The sequence below is a fragment of the Heteronotia binoei genome, chromosome 8, assembly GCF_032191835.1.
Source record: "Heteronotia binoei isolate CCM8104 ecotype False Entrance Well chromosome 8, APGP_CSIRO_Hbin_v1, whole genome shotgun sequence".
Classification (NCBI taxonomy): Eukaryota; Metazoa; Chordata; class Lepidosauria; order Squamata; family Gekkonidae; genus Heteronotia; species Heteronotia binoei.
Window position 1 is genome coordinate 45302997 of NC_083230.1, and position 19577 is coordinate 45322573.

At 40.4% G+C, this 19577-nt stretch overlaps 1 protein-coding gene across 6 annotated transcripts in view; it reads left to right on the top strand.

The window, feature by feature from the left end:
- The window catches only part of USP15 (ubiquitin specific peptidase 15), a 126022-nt gene that overhangs the window by 42120 nt on the left and 64325 nt on the right, over positions 1-19577 (top strand). For 3 of the 6 annotated variants that reach the window (XM_060244972.1, XM_060244976.1, XM_060244974.1), the window contains 3 exons: positions 8039-8122; positions 11894-12038; positions 12505-12678. In XM_060244972.1, coding sequence (XP_060100955.1) covers positions 8039-8122; positions 11894-12038; positions 12505-12678 — 403 coding nt within the window. Of the gene's footprint in view, positions 1-8038; positions 8123-8826; positions 8895-11893; positions 12039-12504; positions 12679-19577 lie in introns of those variants that run through there. The other 3 variants (XR_009555736.1, XM_060244977.1, XM_060244973.1) reach the window with 3 other exon arrangements.

Genomic DNA, 19577 nt, shown 5'->3' on the forward strand with positions numbered 1-19577 from the left:
AGTGAACCATAACTATAACTGAAAAGTTACAGTAACTGAGCTGTAATCTGCATTCCTACATGTTTTACTGATACAGTGACCCATTTGAATGAAAAATTGTGTTTATATTATATCAAACCTTCTGATAGATTCATTTTAAGAATTTCAGTTTTTCAACATTTATCTTAAAACCAGAAGAGGCACCAAAGAGAGTAAATTCCTTTATAATAGCAGGTAAAGTTGTTTCTGGATTCCTAACAAATTGAATTATGTCATTTGGATATAATCCTGTTTTGTGCTATTTTCATCCAATCTAGATTTCTTTAATATTGTTATGTTGCCTAATTACATTAACTAGAGGCTCAAGTGATAAAGCAAATGACAAAGGGCAACCTGCCTTGTGCCTCTTGTAAATTCAAACTGTGCCAATATGGACCTGTTAACACACAACAAAGCTTTTGCTTCAGAATATAATGAATCGGAGGGTGTGGCGTTATGGTGGAGCGAAATGGACACCTAAGTTGATCGCACCTCCCAAAACGGCTATATATCCACCAAAATCACATTCGTTCTGCTCCCAAATGGGGAAAAAAAGCGGCTTTGAAGGTTTCCCTGTTGGGAAGGGCTTGGCAAAGAAAACGCGTCCAGTAAGCTCCTATTTTTTGCAAAATTGCCTGAATATGGAGGTGGAAGGCGGGAGCAAAAGTGGGGAGAAAATGGCGACCAGCAAGATGCAGATGCAAGAAGAGGCACTTCCACTGTGCAAAATAGACTTAAAAGAACTTATCCTATTGAATAAAATTAAATCATTACTCAAGCCTGTACAAACACAACTTGTAGAAATCAAACGGGCTTTGTCTGAAGTCCACAAAACTGCAGAAATGGCAATGACTGTGGCTGAGACTTTTCAAGAAGAAAGCCAGTTCATGCAAAAAGACCATGATCAAATGGCAACAAAGATCCTAACCTTGGAAACGGAAATCAAACAAAACAATTTAAAATTTAGAGGCTTTCCTGAGAACATACCAAATGGCAGACCTACAGTCCTTCATGGCTAACTAGCTTGCAAAGGAATTAAAATTAGAGGGGGAAGTTGTACCCATTGTAACAAAAGCATATTTCCTGGGACCCCCTGTAAATCCAAAGAGGAAAGGACCTAGAGATATAGTCTTATCCTTCCTGGACTATAGAGTTAAAACAAAGATATTGCAAGAAGCATGACAAAGAAAAGCTTTTCAATATAATGACCTCAAAATTTAAGCTTTCCCAAATCTTCCTCCTGATAAAATTAATAAAATAAGGGAACTAAAACCAATTACATAGCAACTTCAGAAGGTACAACAAAAATACAAATGGACTGAACCAGCTACCTTGCAAGTCATTCATAATGGCACAAGACTCCAGGCAACAGATGTGGAAACAGGACTGAGCTTACTAAAGAAAGTAGAACTTTCACTGACATCTCAAAGAAGAACAACAAAAGAAAGCTATTCCAACACTCTACAGCCCCCAGGAATAAGACAGCAAAACACTTGTGCCTTCTTCACAAAAAGCATCTGTATAATGAAAAACCTCTGAACAGTCACATCTCTAAGTAACATTACTTAATGTATTTTCTGCTTAACAAACTTAGGATTTCTTTTAATGGAAGAAGTCGGATATAGGGAAAATGTCAGTTTAAAACTATTAAACTATTAGTCACAGCATATTGTTGGAACTCTCTGTCTGGTGGCAGTTCTGCTCTGTATTCTTGGTGTTTGGGGGGGACGCAGTGGGAGGGCTTCTAGTGTCCTGACTCCACTGATGGGTCTGTTGATGGTGCCTGTGTGTGTGTGGGTTTTTTTGCCACTGTGTGACACAGAGTGTCTGCTCGAAGATCATCAGTTACAGGTAAGTGACCTGTTTTTCTTCTTCTCCTGTTGTTTTCAAGTAATCCTTACTGTATTAAGCAATGTTTTGGCCTTTTAAAGATGCTAGTGCAGATTGCAATTTATCCCTGAAAGAGACTGATAATTGGAAGGGAAATCCTCAGCAATATTTCAATCCTGCTTCGTTGAAAGCAGCAGTTAGAGGCTGGAGCTGCTTTCTGCATTGCAAAGTTTCTACAGAAAGGTCTTGAAATATCATAATGCTTTGCTTCTCAAACATAATTGCAACTTTAGAATGAGTTTTCTTTAATATGTTCCTTCTCTTTAAAGTTTGGAAACGTTATGGTTATATCTCTTGAATTCTCAGTAGGTACTTTCATGTGGGATTTAACTCTGTGTACTCCTCAGTCCATACTAAATTCAGGCACTTCCAGTTTAAAAGTTTCCTTAGGCCATCCAGCTCCATAGTTGTACCTTTTCCCACACCTTCTTTAAGGCCTCTAAAGCATAAATTGCAACATCTGGCAGAGTTTTCTGCATAATTCAGTTTATTTTTCAAGTACTGGTTTGACTTTTCAAGGTTACTCATGAGCTGTAGAAATCATAGTCAGTTATTTGGTCTGCCGCTTCTTAATTTGTTATTGATATATCAGCTTCAGTTCAACTCTAAAATCTCCAAGATGGATTTACAAATAACTCTTCCAGCCCATTCTTAGTAATAGAGATGGAGGCTCTTTGTTTAATTACAAGTGCCTGGCAGCAATAATGGTTTCCCCTTCTTTCTCCTCCAAGCTTAGATGAGTCACACTAGCTTCAAGAGATTAAAAAATTCTTCAGTTTTTTTCTTCTAGTTTCTGAATCTTTAGAGCCCATATATCCTATATTAAAGTTGCTGCTTAAAGTCTTATTACCAGTTCAGGAGGCTAAAATTGCTGTGCTGCAGGAGACTATGGATTCAACCAGCCATCTTCCTTGATGACATCACTTCCCCCAGGGTACCCCCAGTTGTGGCCTGGAGATTTCCCACTTTTACAACTGAGCTCCAGCTGGCAGAAATTAGCCCCCCTGGAGAAAATGGCTGCATTAAAGGGTGGTCGCTATGGCATTGTGCCATGCAGAGGTCCCTCCCCAAACCCCGTCCTCTCCTGGATCCACCTCCAAAGTCTCCAGATATTTTCCAACACAGACCTGGCAACACTACCCATCCTATGCCTTTTTTTGTGTGTGTGCATGCATGCTTTAACATGTCTTATTGTTTGCCACCTCAAAACTCTAAATTGGATGAAAAGGCAGCCTAAAAATGTTTAAAATAAAATAAACCTTGGGACTTTGCTTTCTTAAGAGCCTTTTGTTCCTGGGCCATTTAGCAACCTGAGAATGCTAGAATGTAATTTTTAGGAGATGTTAACTGTATACATAAGAACTTGCTTTTTACCATGTCAGATTCCATGCCCATTTAGCTCAGTGTCACTCTGAGCCACTTCTCAGATGTAGGACAGAGAAACAAACACCTGTAAGTGACAAATTCTCATCTCAAGAGTGAGATTAAGCTGTGGAGTTGTTTTGATTGGCTATAGGAAGATAAAATACCATTCTATGCAAAAATATCTGTGCATTGATGCTAATATGGATTTATTTATTTGCTTTTGGGTTGGTGGGGGTGATATTTTAAGTTGCTTTGAGTCCACATTGAGTACACAAATAAATACTTAGAGGATTGTACTCCCATGTTAAATCTCAGGAACAGCATTGTCTAGTAACCTTTGTTACAGATGGTTATTTGCATCAGGATTATAAAGTAGTGTTGTGCTACTTATTGGGGGGAGGCATGTCATGACCATCACTGTGATTCAGCTAAACTAAATCCTGTGAGTATGAATGTATGAAGCTGCCTTACACCAAGTCAAACCATAGGTCCATCTAGCTCAGTAATTTGTACATTGACCGTGGCTCTGCAGGCCTGCATGCCGATAGTTTTTTCTCATACCTGCTATCTGAGATCCTTTAATTGGAAATGTTAGGGATTGAACCTGGACAGACAAAGCAAGTTTTCAACTACAAAACCATGGCCCAGACCCATAGCCAGGATTTGGCAAGTCGGGGGGGCCTCACATTTTTTCAGGGGGCACTCAGTGGCCTCTTCACCTTAGCCTTCCATCCCACAATCACGCTGCCAGCACCCCCCACACACAACCTTCAGTCAGGGCTGGATCTACAGAAATCAGACAAATTGGGGGGGGGGGGCACTAAGGGGACAGTTGCTGTGATCTTATCCGAGTTCCAGCTATTTTTTCCTGCAGCAAAACTGGCCAAAGAGGGGGAGAGCAAGAATACCACCAGAGACAAATCTCAAGAAACAGACAGTCCTACCTTCCTCTTTGTGCATTACAGTATTTTGAAGATCCTCCCCCCCCCCCTTTCTCGTGCACTCAAATATATACAAAAGCGGTGTTTCCTCCCTGATGTCAGATGTCTTGCTTTTGAGTGCACGAGAAAGCGGGGATGTGGGGGAGAGAGATTAAGGCCATATTCTTATTTTTGCATTCAGAAACAAATGGGCTGAATGCATCATTTCGCAGTATGGCACCCAATACAACCGCAGCAGATTTTATTGTGAAGAATTTCCCCAAACAAGTTTACAGAATAAAAAGTCACAAACAAACTTACATAATTGGGAAGGATGAGATTCAGATGACACAGCTGTGGGGAAGAAAATAGCCTGTCACCCTGGCTAATGTGAAAGGAGGCGTGGTCTGGAAGTTTGGAAGGCGCGCAGCTTGGAAAAGGGGGGGGGGGTGTTTTTGTTTTTTTGCTTCCTGTGTCCAGTAGCTGCAGTTGTGGATCTTACTGAGAGGATGGGACTGGCTGTGCTGAAGCAGCTGCTGCCTTAATGATCAGTGTGTCACCAGTGAGAGACAGAATGGTTGGGACTGGATTTCTCCTTCCCTCCCTTCTTTTAGAGATGGTTGAAATGTTTAGCTTCCATTCTGAACCAGATGGGGAAACTCTTGATGGTAGGGTTGCCAAGTCCAGATCAAGAAATATCTGGAGACTTTGGGGGTGGAGCCAGGAAACATTGGGGGCGGACCCAGGAACAAGGGTGTGACAAGCATAATTGAGCTCCTAGAGAGTTCTGGCCATCACATTTAAAGGGACAGCACACCTTTTAAAATCTCTTCCTTCTATAAGAAATAATGAAGGATAGGGGCACCTTCTTTTGGGGCTCATAGAATTGGACCCCCTGGTCTAATCGTTTTTAAATTTGGGGGGTACTTTGGGGAGAGGCACTAGATACTATACTAAAAATTTGGTGCCTCTACCTCAAAAAACAGCTCCCCCGGAGCCCCCGAAACCTCCAGATCAATTTCCCATTATACCCTATGAGAATCTATCTCCACATAGGGAATAATGAAGTGCTCAGCAGACGTTTCCCTTCCCCCCACACCCTGTTTCTGGTGACTCTGAAGTGACGGATTGGTGTCTCTACTCATGAGTTGCTGCCAACTTCTTCAAAGTAACACAGACACACCATCCCAAGAGGAAGACTTTCAATCGGAGACTGAAGCCTCCAAAGGCACATGGTCCTCTGGGGGCGGGGCTTCCCCCCACCGGCCAGCTGACTGGGGGCGGGAAGGAGCTTGGGAAAGTGGAAGAACCCCCGCTGGGACCTGGGGATTGGCAAGCCTACTTGGTGGCAATGTCATGTGTGTGTGTGTTTGCTTTGTACTCCACTGGTATGGATCCTCTTAGCAGGAACTGCTGCCAATGGGGGAGGGGGGAGTTTGTGCATCTGTTTTCTTTGACAAGTGACTCACAAGGTTTTATTCAGGCACCTCCTCTCCATTCCAAGCCGAGGGAGAGGGGGAGCTGAGTCCGAGCCAGTCCCAAGGCCAAAATGAGGGAGCCAGCCCAGCTGTCTGGAGCAAACCAGCCAGGGAAGGAGCTCAGCTGGCTGGTGGGGTCTTTTAATGCCTCTTCTGCCTCCCCCAGATCCAGCCTTGCCTTCCGTTCCCTTCCCTGTTTGCTGTGTCTTCCCTCCCTTCCCCCTGCCACTCAAATTGTGCCAGAGGGGTGGCTGAGGCAGCCTCTGTCAGGATTTAAAGAGCCCATGGAACAGCTGATCAGCGGTGCCCTTCAATGGTGCTGGAAGGAGGTGACTACTTCTGCCGTCCCTCCCATGCCTGATTAGAATTGTGCCGAGTCGGGGGGCAAGTTGGGGGTCCAGGCAGGGGCCTTGCAAATAAGTCAGGGGGCTGTGCCCCATGAGGCCGCCTCATGGCTACGGGCCTGCCATGGCCCCATTTTGTCAATTGGTTCCCACTGTTCTGTAAAATCAATTTCACGATTATATTATTTGTTCTGTTTTTGTTCTTGCTTTTCACATTGCTCCAGTAGAAATTCCCAGTGGTATCAGGATGGTCTGTATAGCTATTTGTTTTTGCTGACACACTGTGGTACAGGAATTATTGATTATAACACGCAAGTGTGTGTGTGTGGCTTATATAGCATACAAAACGTATGTGATAGATTTTCAGTGGCAATAATGTACAGACATATAGCTTGTCAAACACTGGTTTATGAACCCTTTCAAAGGTGTATTATCACTTAATCATTTCACACTTTAAAAAAGCCACAAAGTGTGGTTGCCAATCTCCAGGTGGCACCTGGAGATCCCCCACATTTACAGTTGATCTCCAGATGATGACTAAGATAGGTACCCCTGAAGAAAATGGCAGCTTTGGAGGATGGGCTGTATGGCATTATAATCTGCTGAGATCCTTCCCCTCCCCCAAACCCTACCCCCAGGCTTCACTCCCCAAATCTGCAGGTGTTTCCCTGGCAACCCTACCACAAAGACATATAACTTTATTTTTTAAAAAACACACACCTGTACACAGGATTCTATGGGATTTCCCCTACTGTGTGATGATGATCAGTCTTCATAGATGAGTCTTAGTCCAGGCTATGTTATATGTGAAAGCATGGAGGAGCACAATTGCAACTGAATAAAATAATGTACAACACTTAGAATGGGAATTGGCTGAAGTTCAGTTAAATAATTAATATGTGATTATTCCATAACATTTTGATAGATGACTTGATGAACAGTTATATTGTCAGTAAATAATATTGATTGATAGAACACCCTCTGTTTTTGATACTATCATGATTTGATAGATCACATTGATTTATTGATATTTTAAATTTTGGGTAATGGAATGAACAGTTTCTATTTATTTCCTCTTGGCCTAAAAAACCCCCTCTATTTTATCTCAGTTACCATTGTTAGTGTCATGTTTTCATTTAATGGCAATATTTTGTTGTTATGGACCAGAGAAGGGAATATACATTAGCAGGATGTGTCTGTCAACTAGCATATCTGACCAGTTTTAACTTCATGATCCAAAAGAGCTAATTTATATTGGTTTTCTCTTTACTTAGGAAATAGCTCTTTATCTTTTTTTAAAGTATGAATGGTAACTAGTGGAATTTTAAGCATGTATAATCATTTTGTGAATTTCTGATCTATTTTTGTTGTCATTGTAAGAAATAATGTTAAATATTTAGGGCCTTTTCAGAAATCCTTGGAATATCTTGCAATTTGTGCACTCATTTTTAACTAACTTTGGATTGATCATTAAATATACATTGTCAATATAATTTAATTTTGTCTGAGGCCTTTGGAAGAAACATTTAATATCATTATTTCATTCACTGAGTTTTTCTGATAGTATGCTGTTTTGTTTTAGTATGGTACACTATTCTGCAAAATCTTATTATTGTGATTTTTTATTTTATTTTTTAATTGGTGGCTTTAAAGTGCTGTTAAACATCCACAAGTAGAAAGTTTGTTTCTGGAAAGCCTGTTGTCTATGTCCAAACCCACTCTCCCCTCTTCCTCCCTCCCTTTCTCCCTCCCTCCTTTAAAATATAAATTTTTTTGCCAATCCTCAGTGCGTGGCAGACTTCATATGATTTCTTTTTTTCTGTGATAAAGAGGTTTGAACAATTGAAGTGATTTTTTTTTAACTTGAGGTTGAATCACTGCTGAGTATTTAATGCTCTGATCACAAACCTTATTTTTTCATACTTATTTACATACATTGTTCATCTGTTAGCTTTTCCTTTTTCATTATTAATTTTACAATCTCAGCATTTTTATCTAATTTAACATTTTCATATTTTTAAAGGTCCCCAGGTGCATCCAATTTTTCAACTTTACCAAAGATCTCTCCATCTCTATCAAATAATTATAACAACATCAACAACAGAAAGTAAGCAACACATCTTAAGAACTTTTAATCATCCAAGTATTATTTGGAAAGAAGATTGTTTTATAATTTTAGAAACATAACTTGGATGGACTTCATTATTGCGCAAGTGCAGTGATGCCAAGACTTAGTGTTCTAGACTCCAGTGTGTTGAGAGAAACTGAAAGAGGAAGATCACTTTTTTCCCCTTCTTTGTACAATATCATATCACAGGCAGATATGGGATGACTGCATTAAAAATAGCAAGAGTGGCCTATGTGGGACAGTAGTCATGTATTTCACTGCTCAGGCTCTCCTAGCATTTAGTGAATTTTGGAGTTCAACGTCAGGCTTTGTGACCTCAAAAAGCACTGAGATTGCACATCGTGGCAAATAACAGTTCAGTCAAATTCATTCTTTTTTTTAAGGCATACTTTTCTGCATTTCCCTAACAAATATTTTCCATAATAAAGATACAATAAAAAGATCTATTGATTTATTGGATTGTTGTCTTAATTTATAAAACATATGATGCAGATACACTTTGTTTTCTGCAACCTGCTGCCAATATTAAATAGTTCTAATGGGAAAACTGCACTAACAGCACATAAATTAATCTTTGCTGTTTAGTCGTGAAATCTCACCTTATGGCTATAAATCAAATGTGAAAATGTATCAGTATTTAAAAGTATTATAACCACTAAATTATTTTATACAATATCTTCTAGTTAAATACTGCATTTATGAGAAGGGAGTTTTCGTAAGGGGTGAAGTGGCACTTGTGTTTCTTCTAATTGTGAGTAGCCCCAACTCTCTGTTAAACAAATACATGTATTTAACTGCAGTCTATCATACTGTGTGTGTGTGTGTGTGCGTGTAGTAAATACAGAAAAGTTATATTTCTGATATATATAAGCAATCTAACTAAAGAAAATTGATCATATCCTTTTATTAGAATACTGATAGTCTTTTATTAGAGTACTGTTAGTTGAAAATAAAATCACTGAAACTAAGGGACAGTCACCATGTACTTAAACTTGGTTTTAAAATAAAAATAGTAAATTCTCAGGTCAACAGAAATGTTTGTATTGGGGGCAGGGGGGATAGCTATGCATGTTTCATGGAACTGTCCAACAAATGGCAAACAGTTACCTCTTATATTTCTGAAATTTAAAAGTAAAGGTATGTTTACACAGAAAGGATTTGATTTTAACTTCAGAAGTAAGCTTTCACTTTAGATGTTTAAGGATCTCCTTAAGACCCCTTTAAACTTTTAAGGACTTCTCCCAACAGCCTTCTAACTTTCAGGAACAATTTTGGGGGGGAATTACTGGGGGATTTGTTGAGTGGGGAACCAACATGCCTCGTTTTAAATGCAGAATTCCTGATGTACATGGCAAGAATGTAAGCCACTTTGGTTCCCCACTGGGGAGAAAGGCAGGGTATAAATGAAGTAAGTAATAAAGATTTCCTCTGTTGGAGCAGTATTTTCTGTATTTAGGCTTATATTCATGGATTTAGGTATCCGTACATTTATCCACATATACCTATATTTAAGTATATAATATACTTGCATGTAGGTATATCTGCATGGATTTATCACTGATGGAACATTCTATAGCACTCTGATTTCCGTATGCAGGTGTAATATTTAGAACTGGGCATTGAAGCATATACACTTTTTGAATCTCTTCTTCCCTTGGACTCTTAAAATGCAATAATTGTCAAGTCTGTTTTTGGCCACTTCATATTATGGATTGAAAAATATCTCAAACATGAAGTATGCATTTTCTAAGTGTGTTATACATTTAGATTGTAATATGAAGTAGTGAACAAAATTCTTATTAATGTTTTTCACAAATTCAACTAGATCTATGTAAGCTAATTTAGTCAGCATAACTTGTCTTTAATCTTTTTGTCTCTAAAGGACCTACAGTAACCTTCTGAATAATTTATATATCTATAGATATAGATTACTAGATTAACACACAGTTGCATAGTCAGTAGTGAGCAGCTAAGATAATACTTTTTACAGTTGTGTTCTGTACAGCCATGATGAAACATATTCTCTTATAATTATTTACTGTTTTAATTGGAGTGATGTGGCTATTGAGATAATTTCACTTAGAAGAAAAATGAGACTTTTAAAGCTACAGTGATAGTGGCCTGTGAGAAAGAAAAGGAGCTTTTATGTGAAACTTCATTGGACCTCTCTCTATCTCTCTTGAATAAAACAGAACAGAATTCATAATAGTAGCTACTGCTTATAGCAACCTGAAGCTTAAGAACTGACTTCTGGTTCCTGACTGGCATACTTCTGCTTTCATAAATCTACAGAAATGTTAATTTTACCAAACATTCCTTATGATAACCACTACCATTAATAACACTGATACCCTCATACTTAAGTTTGATTTTACCTTTTTTTATTAAAGACTTTAAGGATCATGTCTCTTAACTTTTTCTCATACACCAAAACACTCTAATTTCAGTACCCTTGTCACATTTGTATCTGGTTTACCAGAAGGCATTGATATGTCCTTTCAGTAGTACACTTGTGAGCACCCTCTTGCATAAAAGCACAACACTCAAAACCAGGGAGAAAACATTTTAATCTTTCAGGCTATTCCCTTGCTGACCTAAGGGTGACAGTCAAGTAGAGAAGCTTCAAAGGGTGATTACAATGTGAGATTGCTGAATTTGAGTTTATTCACAAATTCAGAACAATGGACCCAAGGGACATAGGATTCTTATCTTACTACAGTTGCTTATTTTCTGCCCCCAAGGGTTTCCTCTCTGCTCTAATCAAGCTGATTATAATGTACATTGTACCTCTGCATCTTGAGTTCCTTCTTTGCAACACTGCTCCCACCTTCTGACTGGGATATAAAGACTCAGGGATCTCCAGTTCTACTTGTATCTGATGCAGAGAACATTGATTCTTGAAAGCATATATCCTGAAAATCTTGTTGATCTCTAAGGTGCTATGGACTCAAATCTATCAATTCTATGACTAAACTATAATTCTTCTTCCCCATTTCTACTGTGTTCATTCTTAACTGCAGCAGATTGTAAAAGGAACAGACTTTGTTGCTTGTGATGCCTTAAGTCTGAGTGTGTGAAACTTGAAGAAAGAAATAATGAGCTATGGGCCTACTCTTGTTAATTAAGGGAAGAGACACAACAAGTCTAATGGCCTATTTTAGTGTTATGTAGTGTCTTTGAAGAGGTAATAAGATTTTGAGAACTTTTTATTGTTGTTAACACTTAATTTAAACTCATCTGCATACTAGAATTGCCAGGTCTTTCCTGGCAACTGGTGTGAGATGGGGGGGTAAGACTTATCAGCAGCAGAAAGGAAGCCCAGGCAAGAGTGGCCTATGTTGCCAGTGATGTGGCTACATCATTTCTGGCAGGCACCAGAAGTGACAACATCATACAATGTCGCAGTGACACTTTGGTATTTGGGGGGGAAACTGGTAAAAATGGCTTTTTGCTCAGATACCAGAGCATTGCCCAGATGTCACCAATGTGATGGCATAACTTCCTGTACATGCTGGAAGTGATGTCACCAGCAAAGTCACCTGGGCCTTCCTCTTTCTCCTGGTAAGTACCCCTGCTAGCCAGCTGATCAGTGGCAGGGAATCCCTGCCTCCACTGAGGGAGGCTGGCAACTCTTCTTCATACTCAGTTAATTTAAACAGCCATTTATTTATACTAGGGTATTATATTAGTTACAAAAATATTAGTTATAAATCCTGCAACTACTTTGTAAATGTTTTGTTTTCATTCCAGTGTAAAAAACTCAAACTATTGCCTGCCCTCATACACTGCTTATAAGAATTATGATTATTCAGAACCAGGAAGACACAATGAACAGCCGGGCCTTTGTGGTCTTAGTAACTTGGGGAATACATGTTTCATGAACTCAGCAATTCAGGTAGGTATTTCAAGGTTGCATGAAGTTTCTTATAGCACTCAATTTTGTTAAAGAATTATTCATGGGAAAGTGAGAACTTTTGGAGACACTGTCAAAACTACAGATTTTTTGTCTTGATTTATTTGGGAAAATTAAGTTCTCATTGCTATTTTAGGTGCTTCACAGATTTATAAATTCAGTAAAAGTCCTGTTATGTAAGACGCTTGTTAGCAGATGGAAGCACTACTATAATCCAGATAGATGTTATTTTATTATTTGGGATTTGATTGTTTAGCTGGAGGGTAACAATATAGTATTGGTGGGAAAATAAGTTGGCTGTTTGGTTTTAGCGAAACACTTCTGTACCGCTAATTGATATTTGAAGGTGTAAAAGTAAAATGGGAAGTTGATAGGAAACCATGGAATTAAACAGCTGATGTAAATGCTGCTTGTTATGCACATACATTTTATCTACATCCATTTGTAGTGTCTGAGCAACACTCCTCCGCTCACCGAGTACTTCCTCAATGATAAGTATCAAGAAGAACTGAATCTTGACAATCCATTGGGAATGCGAGGTGAAATTGCCAAATCATATGCAGAGCTCATCAAACAGATGTGGTCTGGAAAATACAGCTATGTTACTCCAAGGGCATTTAAGGCAAGTATGAGTGGACTTCAAGCTTTTGAAAACCAAAGAAAAAAAGAAGTGTTGAAAAATCTATTTAAATGATTCTTAAACTCTGTATTCATATTTTTTTGGGGAGGGGGAGATTTCTTTTGTTGTTGTTGTTCCAGTAATTTTTGTTTTAGTCATAAGCAGATCATTGCTGTTCTCAGGGGTCGTTTTGTAGAAAAATAGGCAGTGGAGTTCAGTGCTAATGAACTCCATTAGCATAACTCATTAACATATGCTGCCCCCTCACCAGCCAAAAGCAACCCGACAAGACAGGAGAGCCCGGGCGAGCGAGGCCTGCTTGGTCTAGCTAGAGATACAGCCAACCCAAGCAGGCCTCGCTCACCTGAAGCTCTCCTTGGCTGCGCACCCCCCAACAGTCAAAAGGCCAGCAAGTCACCCACTGCCCAAAAATCACATAGAAAGTGGGGAAAGGGTGGTGTTGGCTTCTCCAGGGGTTAATGAGGGCTGCTGGGGGTGTGGCAAAGCTCCTGGTGGCTGGTTGGCTGCCCGTTCTCCTAATCCAGGGATTGTTATGCAGCTGCACCTGCTATTCAATAGACAAGGTAGGTGGGGAGGAAGAGGGGGGGACCCTCAGAAAGGTTCAGGAGCTGCACTCCTGTGAGCTCCTGCTGAATTCAAGGCCTGGCTGTTCAATCCATAACTAAACTCATCAAAATCTAGAATTATTTTATCCTTAGGGGAAAGGACACCAAAGACTGAATTTTCTGGTGTGCTGCCCATTGTTCAGCTCCTAGTGATTCTGACTGGTCATCATTCCTTCCCTAATTTGCTACCACAACATGAGTATAAATCATCTTGGCTGGACAGAAACATAGGGAAGATGAGCTGATCCAAGTTGACAGCATGAAATAAGTTGGAAATGAATTTAAAGCCATGGATTGGCCTATGCAAAGTACAGAAATAAGTCTTTATAAATCTAGTTAAGAATCTGAACCCTGGTGGTAGATGTATTTTTACTGCTTTGGGAAGCATATTTAATAGAGAGGCAATTCATTAATGCTCTTCTTTTGTTAACACTGTAATTCCATGTTTGCCAGTATCAAAAATATTGGCATTGTTGGATTTGGACTGAAATTTGAGCCCTGCTGTTTGTTCACATAGAGTTGGACTATCAGATTATACATTTTCTTTTATCATATTACTTGTCTTCTCACTTTTATTTCATAAGTGCTATTTAATTATTCCAATTAAAAACTTTACAGCTTTGCTTTTTAAAAAATTGTGCATGTATGTTTTGTGTGCTTGCCTGGAAGCCATGGTTGACTTCTAGCGACCCATACTGGGGGTTTGAACATTTTTCAGAGAGGTCACTTGATTAGCCTGTCTCTGCATCCTACCTTTAGTGTTCTTCGGAGGTAACCCTTTCAAGAACTTGCCAGAGCCAACCCTGCTTAGCCTCCAAGATCTGATGAGATAAGGCTTATCTGGGCTGCCCAGGTCAGGGCTACAGCTTTGCTTTTGAACTATTATGAGATAATCCCAAGAAACAAAACACATTATACTTACAATTATTGGTTACATTTTTATTCCATCCTTTCCCCGAGGAGCTGTGTGCATCAAAGTCCAAATACCTACTGTTTGTAGAACAGAAAATGTAGTGATGCAGGGTGTTGTAAATCACACAAGAGAATCCATGGAGAATCATAAACTGAAGAGCGAAAGAACTCGTCCTTTCCAGAACTCAGAGTCGGTTTTGAATGCCTTCATCTGCTTGATCCCTCATAATACAAACATTCTTCTCGGAGCCACAGAAAAATATCATTCACTCTTGGATCAACACATAATCTTCAAGAAATCTGCACACAGCTCTTGAATTTCGGATTCTTCTCTGGGAAAGAATTATCCAATTTGCAGATCTGCTCCCTGATGAAAACAAACCTTTAGCAAAGGCATTAATTGCCAAGAGCAAAAAATGGAGGAAACAACAACTTAATGCTTCCAGGCATTATGCTGATTGCCATAGTGGAGCTGTGGGTTCAGGTTTAGTGGTATTCTTGGTTGCGGTCATCAGCCCTCACACCTGGCACGAAAGCTGAAATAGAAGACCTACCTTTTGAGGCCAAAGAACTCTTCAGTGACCAAACAGATGAGATCCTGGAGCGCATATGTTGACTGCCGAGTTGACTGCCAAGCCTTTCGGCATCACCTCCAGTACCACTCCATAATACAAGCAACGAGCTGGTCTAAAACAACTCAAAGATTTAATTATGTCAGACCATTTAGATACACTGAGCTTAAATGCCAGAATCCTTGGTATCTGTATGCATCCTGGCCCCCTTACCCCCAACATAACCAGGGAAGAGGCAAAGTAGGCACAGTTGTTATCAACTGCTCAAGTCCTCTAGGGAGCAACAACCTAGAGCAGGGATGTCAAACATGCAGCCCGTGGGCTGCATCCAGCCTGCACAGGACTCAAATCCATCCCCCAAGCAACTTCTTTCTCCTGCTTTCTTTCCAGGGCTGCTACTGCAGCCACACCATAGCTTGCTTTTTCCCCAGCTCCTTGCGTGGCTATTTGCTTTTTGTTTCCTGCCTCTTGCCTCCCTCCCCCCACCCTTCACTCAGACACACAGACACACACAGCTTCTGCTTCTCCCAAGCTGCTGCTCCTCTTTTGGTAAGGAAGGGAGGGGGGAGGGGAGAGAGAGAAATGTTGGAGTTCTATTGCAGGTTTAAGACCAACAATGTTTTATTCCAGGTATAAGCTTTTGTGTGCAAGCAGACTTCTTCATTGGAGAGAGGGAGGGTGGATTCTTCTGACAAGCACAATGTTCATTGAGGAAATTATTTTGGCTTATTCTGAAGGGTTTTTTTTTTTAAAGTTTAGATTTCTCTGTTCCTATCTGGATTTATTTTCTTTCAGAAAGACCCTGATTGGGAATTAGAATACTTGGATTGGTCCTTATATCTTGTAGACTGGAGTGATTTCAGATGCCAAATGATAATACATTGGTAATGAGACAGGAAAACTAGCTCTCAGTTCAGAGCAGGAATTGTCTTCAGCTTCATTATCAATTGCAGTTCAGCAGTCCCTCTTTCTAATCTCCCTTTGAAATTCCTTTGCGAGAGTACCACTACTCTTAGATCAGCAACTGAATGTTCTGGTTTCTGATGTCAGAAGAAGACTTATGTCCATTTATTCTTTGCATCCTCCTGTACTGAGCCTTCCTGGATGGAATTGAGACCTAGGTTTCCTGTCTCATTATCAGTGCTGGTATCTCCACACTTATTACCCCTCTGCATATCACACCTAATCCAATCAATACTGCTATTATCATTCACCTGCTATTGCCATTCGACATCTGAAATCACCTTTATAAAGTTTATATCTCTGGTACCTTGTGTTACATTTTATTGTATTCATGGCCAGGCCCAACAAAGTGACATGTATGTCCAATGTGGCCCTCATAACAAATGAGTTTGACACCTCTGACCTGCTCTGAATAATAAGTGGGAAACAGTTTCAAAATAAATTATTTCTGTTTTATGAGTTACATCCTTGCCATCTGACTTCTATCCTACCAAATCATTCTGCATCAGTACATACCCAGGAGATGGCCTCCCTGCTTCAAAAAGGAACAATCTCAGAGTTTGACCCAAGTTCCATTCTCTGGGGATTTTATTCTAATTATTTTATAATGAATAAAAAAGCAGTGGGAAAAGACCCATTTTAGGGCACTAAATAAATACTTGCATGTGCCTAAATTTAGGATGCTTTCATTACAGGTCATTATCCCTTTATTAGAGAATGATTTATAGTTTGCCATTATTGATCTAAAAGATGTATATTTCTGTATTACAATTCATGTTGCCTGAAGAAAGCATCTTAGGTTCATTCATGAGGGCACCACTTACAGTGTTGCCTTTTGAGTTAGCATAATGCCATGAGTATTCAGGAAATGTATGTCTGTTGTTGTCTCATACAAAGCCCCATGGCGCAGTGTTAAAGCTGCAGTACTGCTGTCCTAAGCTCTGCTCATGACCTGAGTTTGATCCTTGGCGGAAGCTGGGTTTTCAGGTAGCCCACTCGAGGTTGACTCAGCCTTCCATCCTTCTGAGGTCGGTAAAATGAGTACCCAGCTTGCTGGGGGGCAAGTGTAGATGACTGGGGAAGACAATGGCAAACCACCTCGTAAAAAGCCTGCCGTGAAAACGTTGTGAAAGCAACATCACCCCAGAGTCAGAAATGACTGGTGCTTGCACAGAGGACCTTTCCTTTTTTCCTGTAGTCTCATATTTAAGACAGCAGGGATGTATACTGTACCTGTATTTAGATGGCTTGCTTTTTGTCACTGAATCATCTGAAATTGTACAGTCTGCCTTAGATCTCACTTTACAAACACTATGCAAACTTAGGCTCCTAAATAATGAGGAAAGTCCAACCTTACCCCTTCACCTATGATAGAATTCATAGAGGTAGTTCCAGACTCCAAGAAGGGGAAAGCATTTTTATCTTTACAAGAGTGAAACAATTTCAGGCCCTAGCCCAGAGAGTCAGAACTTGTAGGTTTCAGTCGGTCAAGACGATTCAGAAGCCGTTGGGGTACATGGCCTCTAATACTGCAGTCACTTCACATCCTAGACTGTTAATGAGGCCTCTTTAAAATTGGTTTATTAGGACATATCATCCCCAATCTGATGTAGATTAAATGGAACTCTCAACCCCAGGTCAGTTATCTGGTCCTTGGCATGCTGGTCAGAACTTTCACACCTTTTATAAGGTACACCCATGCTCATGAGTTTCACGTCTTTATAGATATATCACTAACAGATTGGGGAGCACATTGTGGCTCTCACATAGCAAATGGCTTATGGTCTCAGCTTCACATTAATATTTTAGAGCAGGGGTGGCCAACGTTAGCTCTCCAGATGTTTTTTGCTTACAACTCCCATCAGCCCCAGCCATTGGCCATGCTGGCTGGGGCTGATGGGAGTTGTAGGCAAAAAACATCTGGAGAGCTACCGTTGACCACCCCTGTTTTAGAGCACAGAGTGTTAAGACACACTCATTATTCTTTTATAAACTCCAAGGTCATCATGTTCCTCTGGCCACAAACATCACCACCACAAAAGTCTACATTAACAAAAGAAGGGGGTACAAGGTCCATCCAGTTATGAGCAGAGGCACAGAGCCAGTTTGGTGTAGGGGTTAAGAGCACGGACTCTGATCTGGGAGAACCAGTTTTGATTCCCCACTCCTCTACATACAGCTGCTGGTATGACCTTGCGTCAATCACAAGTTCTTTCACAGCTGTTCTCTCAGGAGCAGTTCTTGAAAGTGCTGTCTCAACCCCACCTACTTCACAGGGTGTCTGTTGTGGGGTGGAGAAGAGAATGGAGATTGTAAACTATTCTGAAACTCCAGATCGAGTGGGATATAAATCAAATCACGTCTCTTCAAAATGGATCTGGACTTGGACAATCCAGTACAAAGTGCACCTTACAGCTATTCATATAGCAGGAAAGTGCAATACTCTAGTGGACAGTCTGATTGGAGATGTAAGGTCCAACGAGTGATGCATTTTAGACCATTACCTTTACCCAGTTTTCCAAGAGTGGGGTTCCCCAGAGGTAGACCTGCTTACAACTATGTTAAACAAAAAATGTTCCCTATTTTGTTCCAGGACGGTGCTTGGTTGCAATTCTCTGAGAGATGCATTCCAGCTCTTATGGCAGGGACACTTGTTCCATGCATTTCCCCCCCCTTTGGCATGCTCAAAAGGTGATAGCCAAATAGAACACAGAGAGGTCAACATGCATACTCATAACACTTTAGTTGCCAAGGAGGGCCTGGTTTCTGATGTTATAGAAACTTGCAAAAGGGCTCTTTCATACCCTCCTGCTGGAGGTTGACCTACTGCAAATAGGGCAAAATCAGAATCTGGATCTGAGATCCCTGCATCTCACCACGTGGTTTGTCATTCCCAAATCTCACTGACAAGCCGAGTTGCAGAGCTTCTTATGACAGCATGTGAAACTTTCATTAAGTTTTTCTGTACATGAGCTAGAGAACATAGTCTCCATCCTAAAACTTGTAGTTTATTTCAGATATTTGAATATCTGTTATCCCTGAAGGATGAAGGACTATCAACCTCTTCTGTTAAGGTCTATTTGGCTACAATTTCAGCTTATCATGAGTTAATCCGTAGTTCTGTTTTTTCTGTTGGGGAATCAAAACAGTTCCTTAAAGGTTCACTGGATTTATACCCACCCATTCTACACCCCATCCCTCAATGAAGCCTATTACTAGTGTTGACCAGACTTATAGATAAACCATTCAACCAATGGCAACTTGTGACCTGTCTTTTCGTTCATACAAGTTGGGTAGGTGAGATCAATGCACTTTACTGTGACTGTCCCTTCCTGAAATTCCATTTAGATAAGGTGGTGTTGAGAGTTCCTCCCCATAGTAGTTTCCAGGTTCCATTTGGGTCAGGAAATAAACCCTCCAACTTTCTCTCCCGCCCTAACTTCCACTTCAGAAAGAATGATGCACATATTAGATGTAAGATGAGTCCTCCTCTTTTATCAAAACAAGACATAATCCTTTAGGAAGGATAGGACTCTGTTTGTTTCAGAGGCTGCGATAAAGGAAAAGCTGCCTCTATGCAGACTTCATCCAGATGGATAGTTTTGGCTATTAGAACAGCATATACTGAGTCAGGTACACCCTGCCCATTCACTCTGTCGGCTCACTCCCCAAGGGCTCAAGCTTCATCAGCAGCCTTCACAGCCAATCTGCCTCTCCAGGACATATGCAAAGCAGCAACCTGGTTGACACCCTCAGCATTTGTTCATCATTATTCAGTAGATGTTGACTCCAGGAGTGAGGCAGCTGTGGGAAAAGTGGTGCTACAATC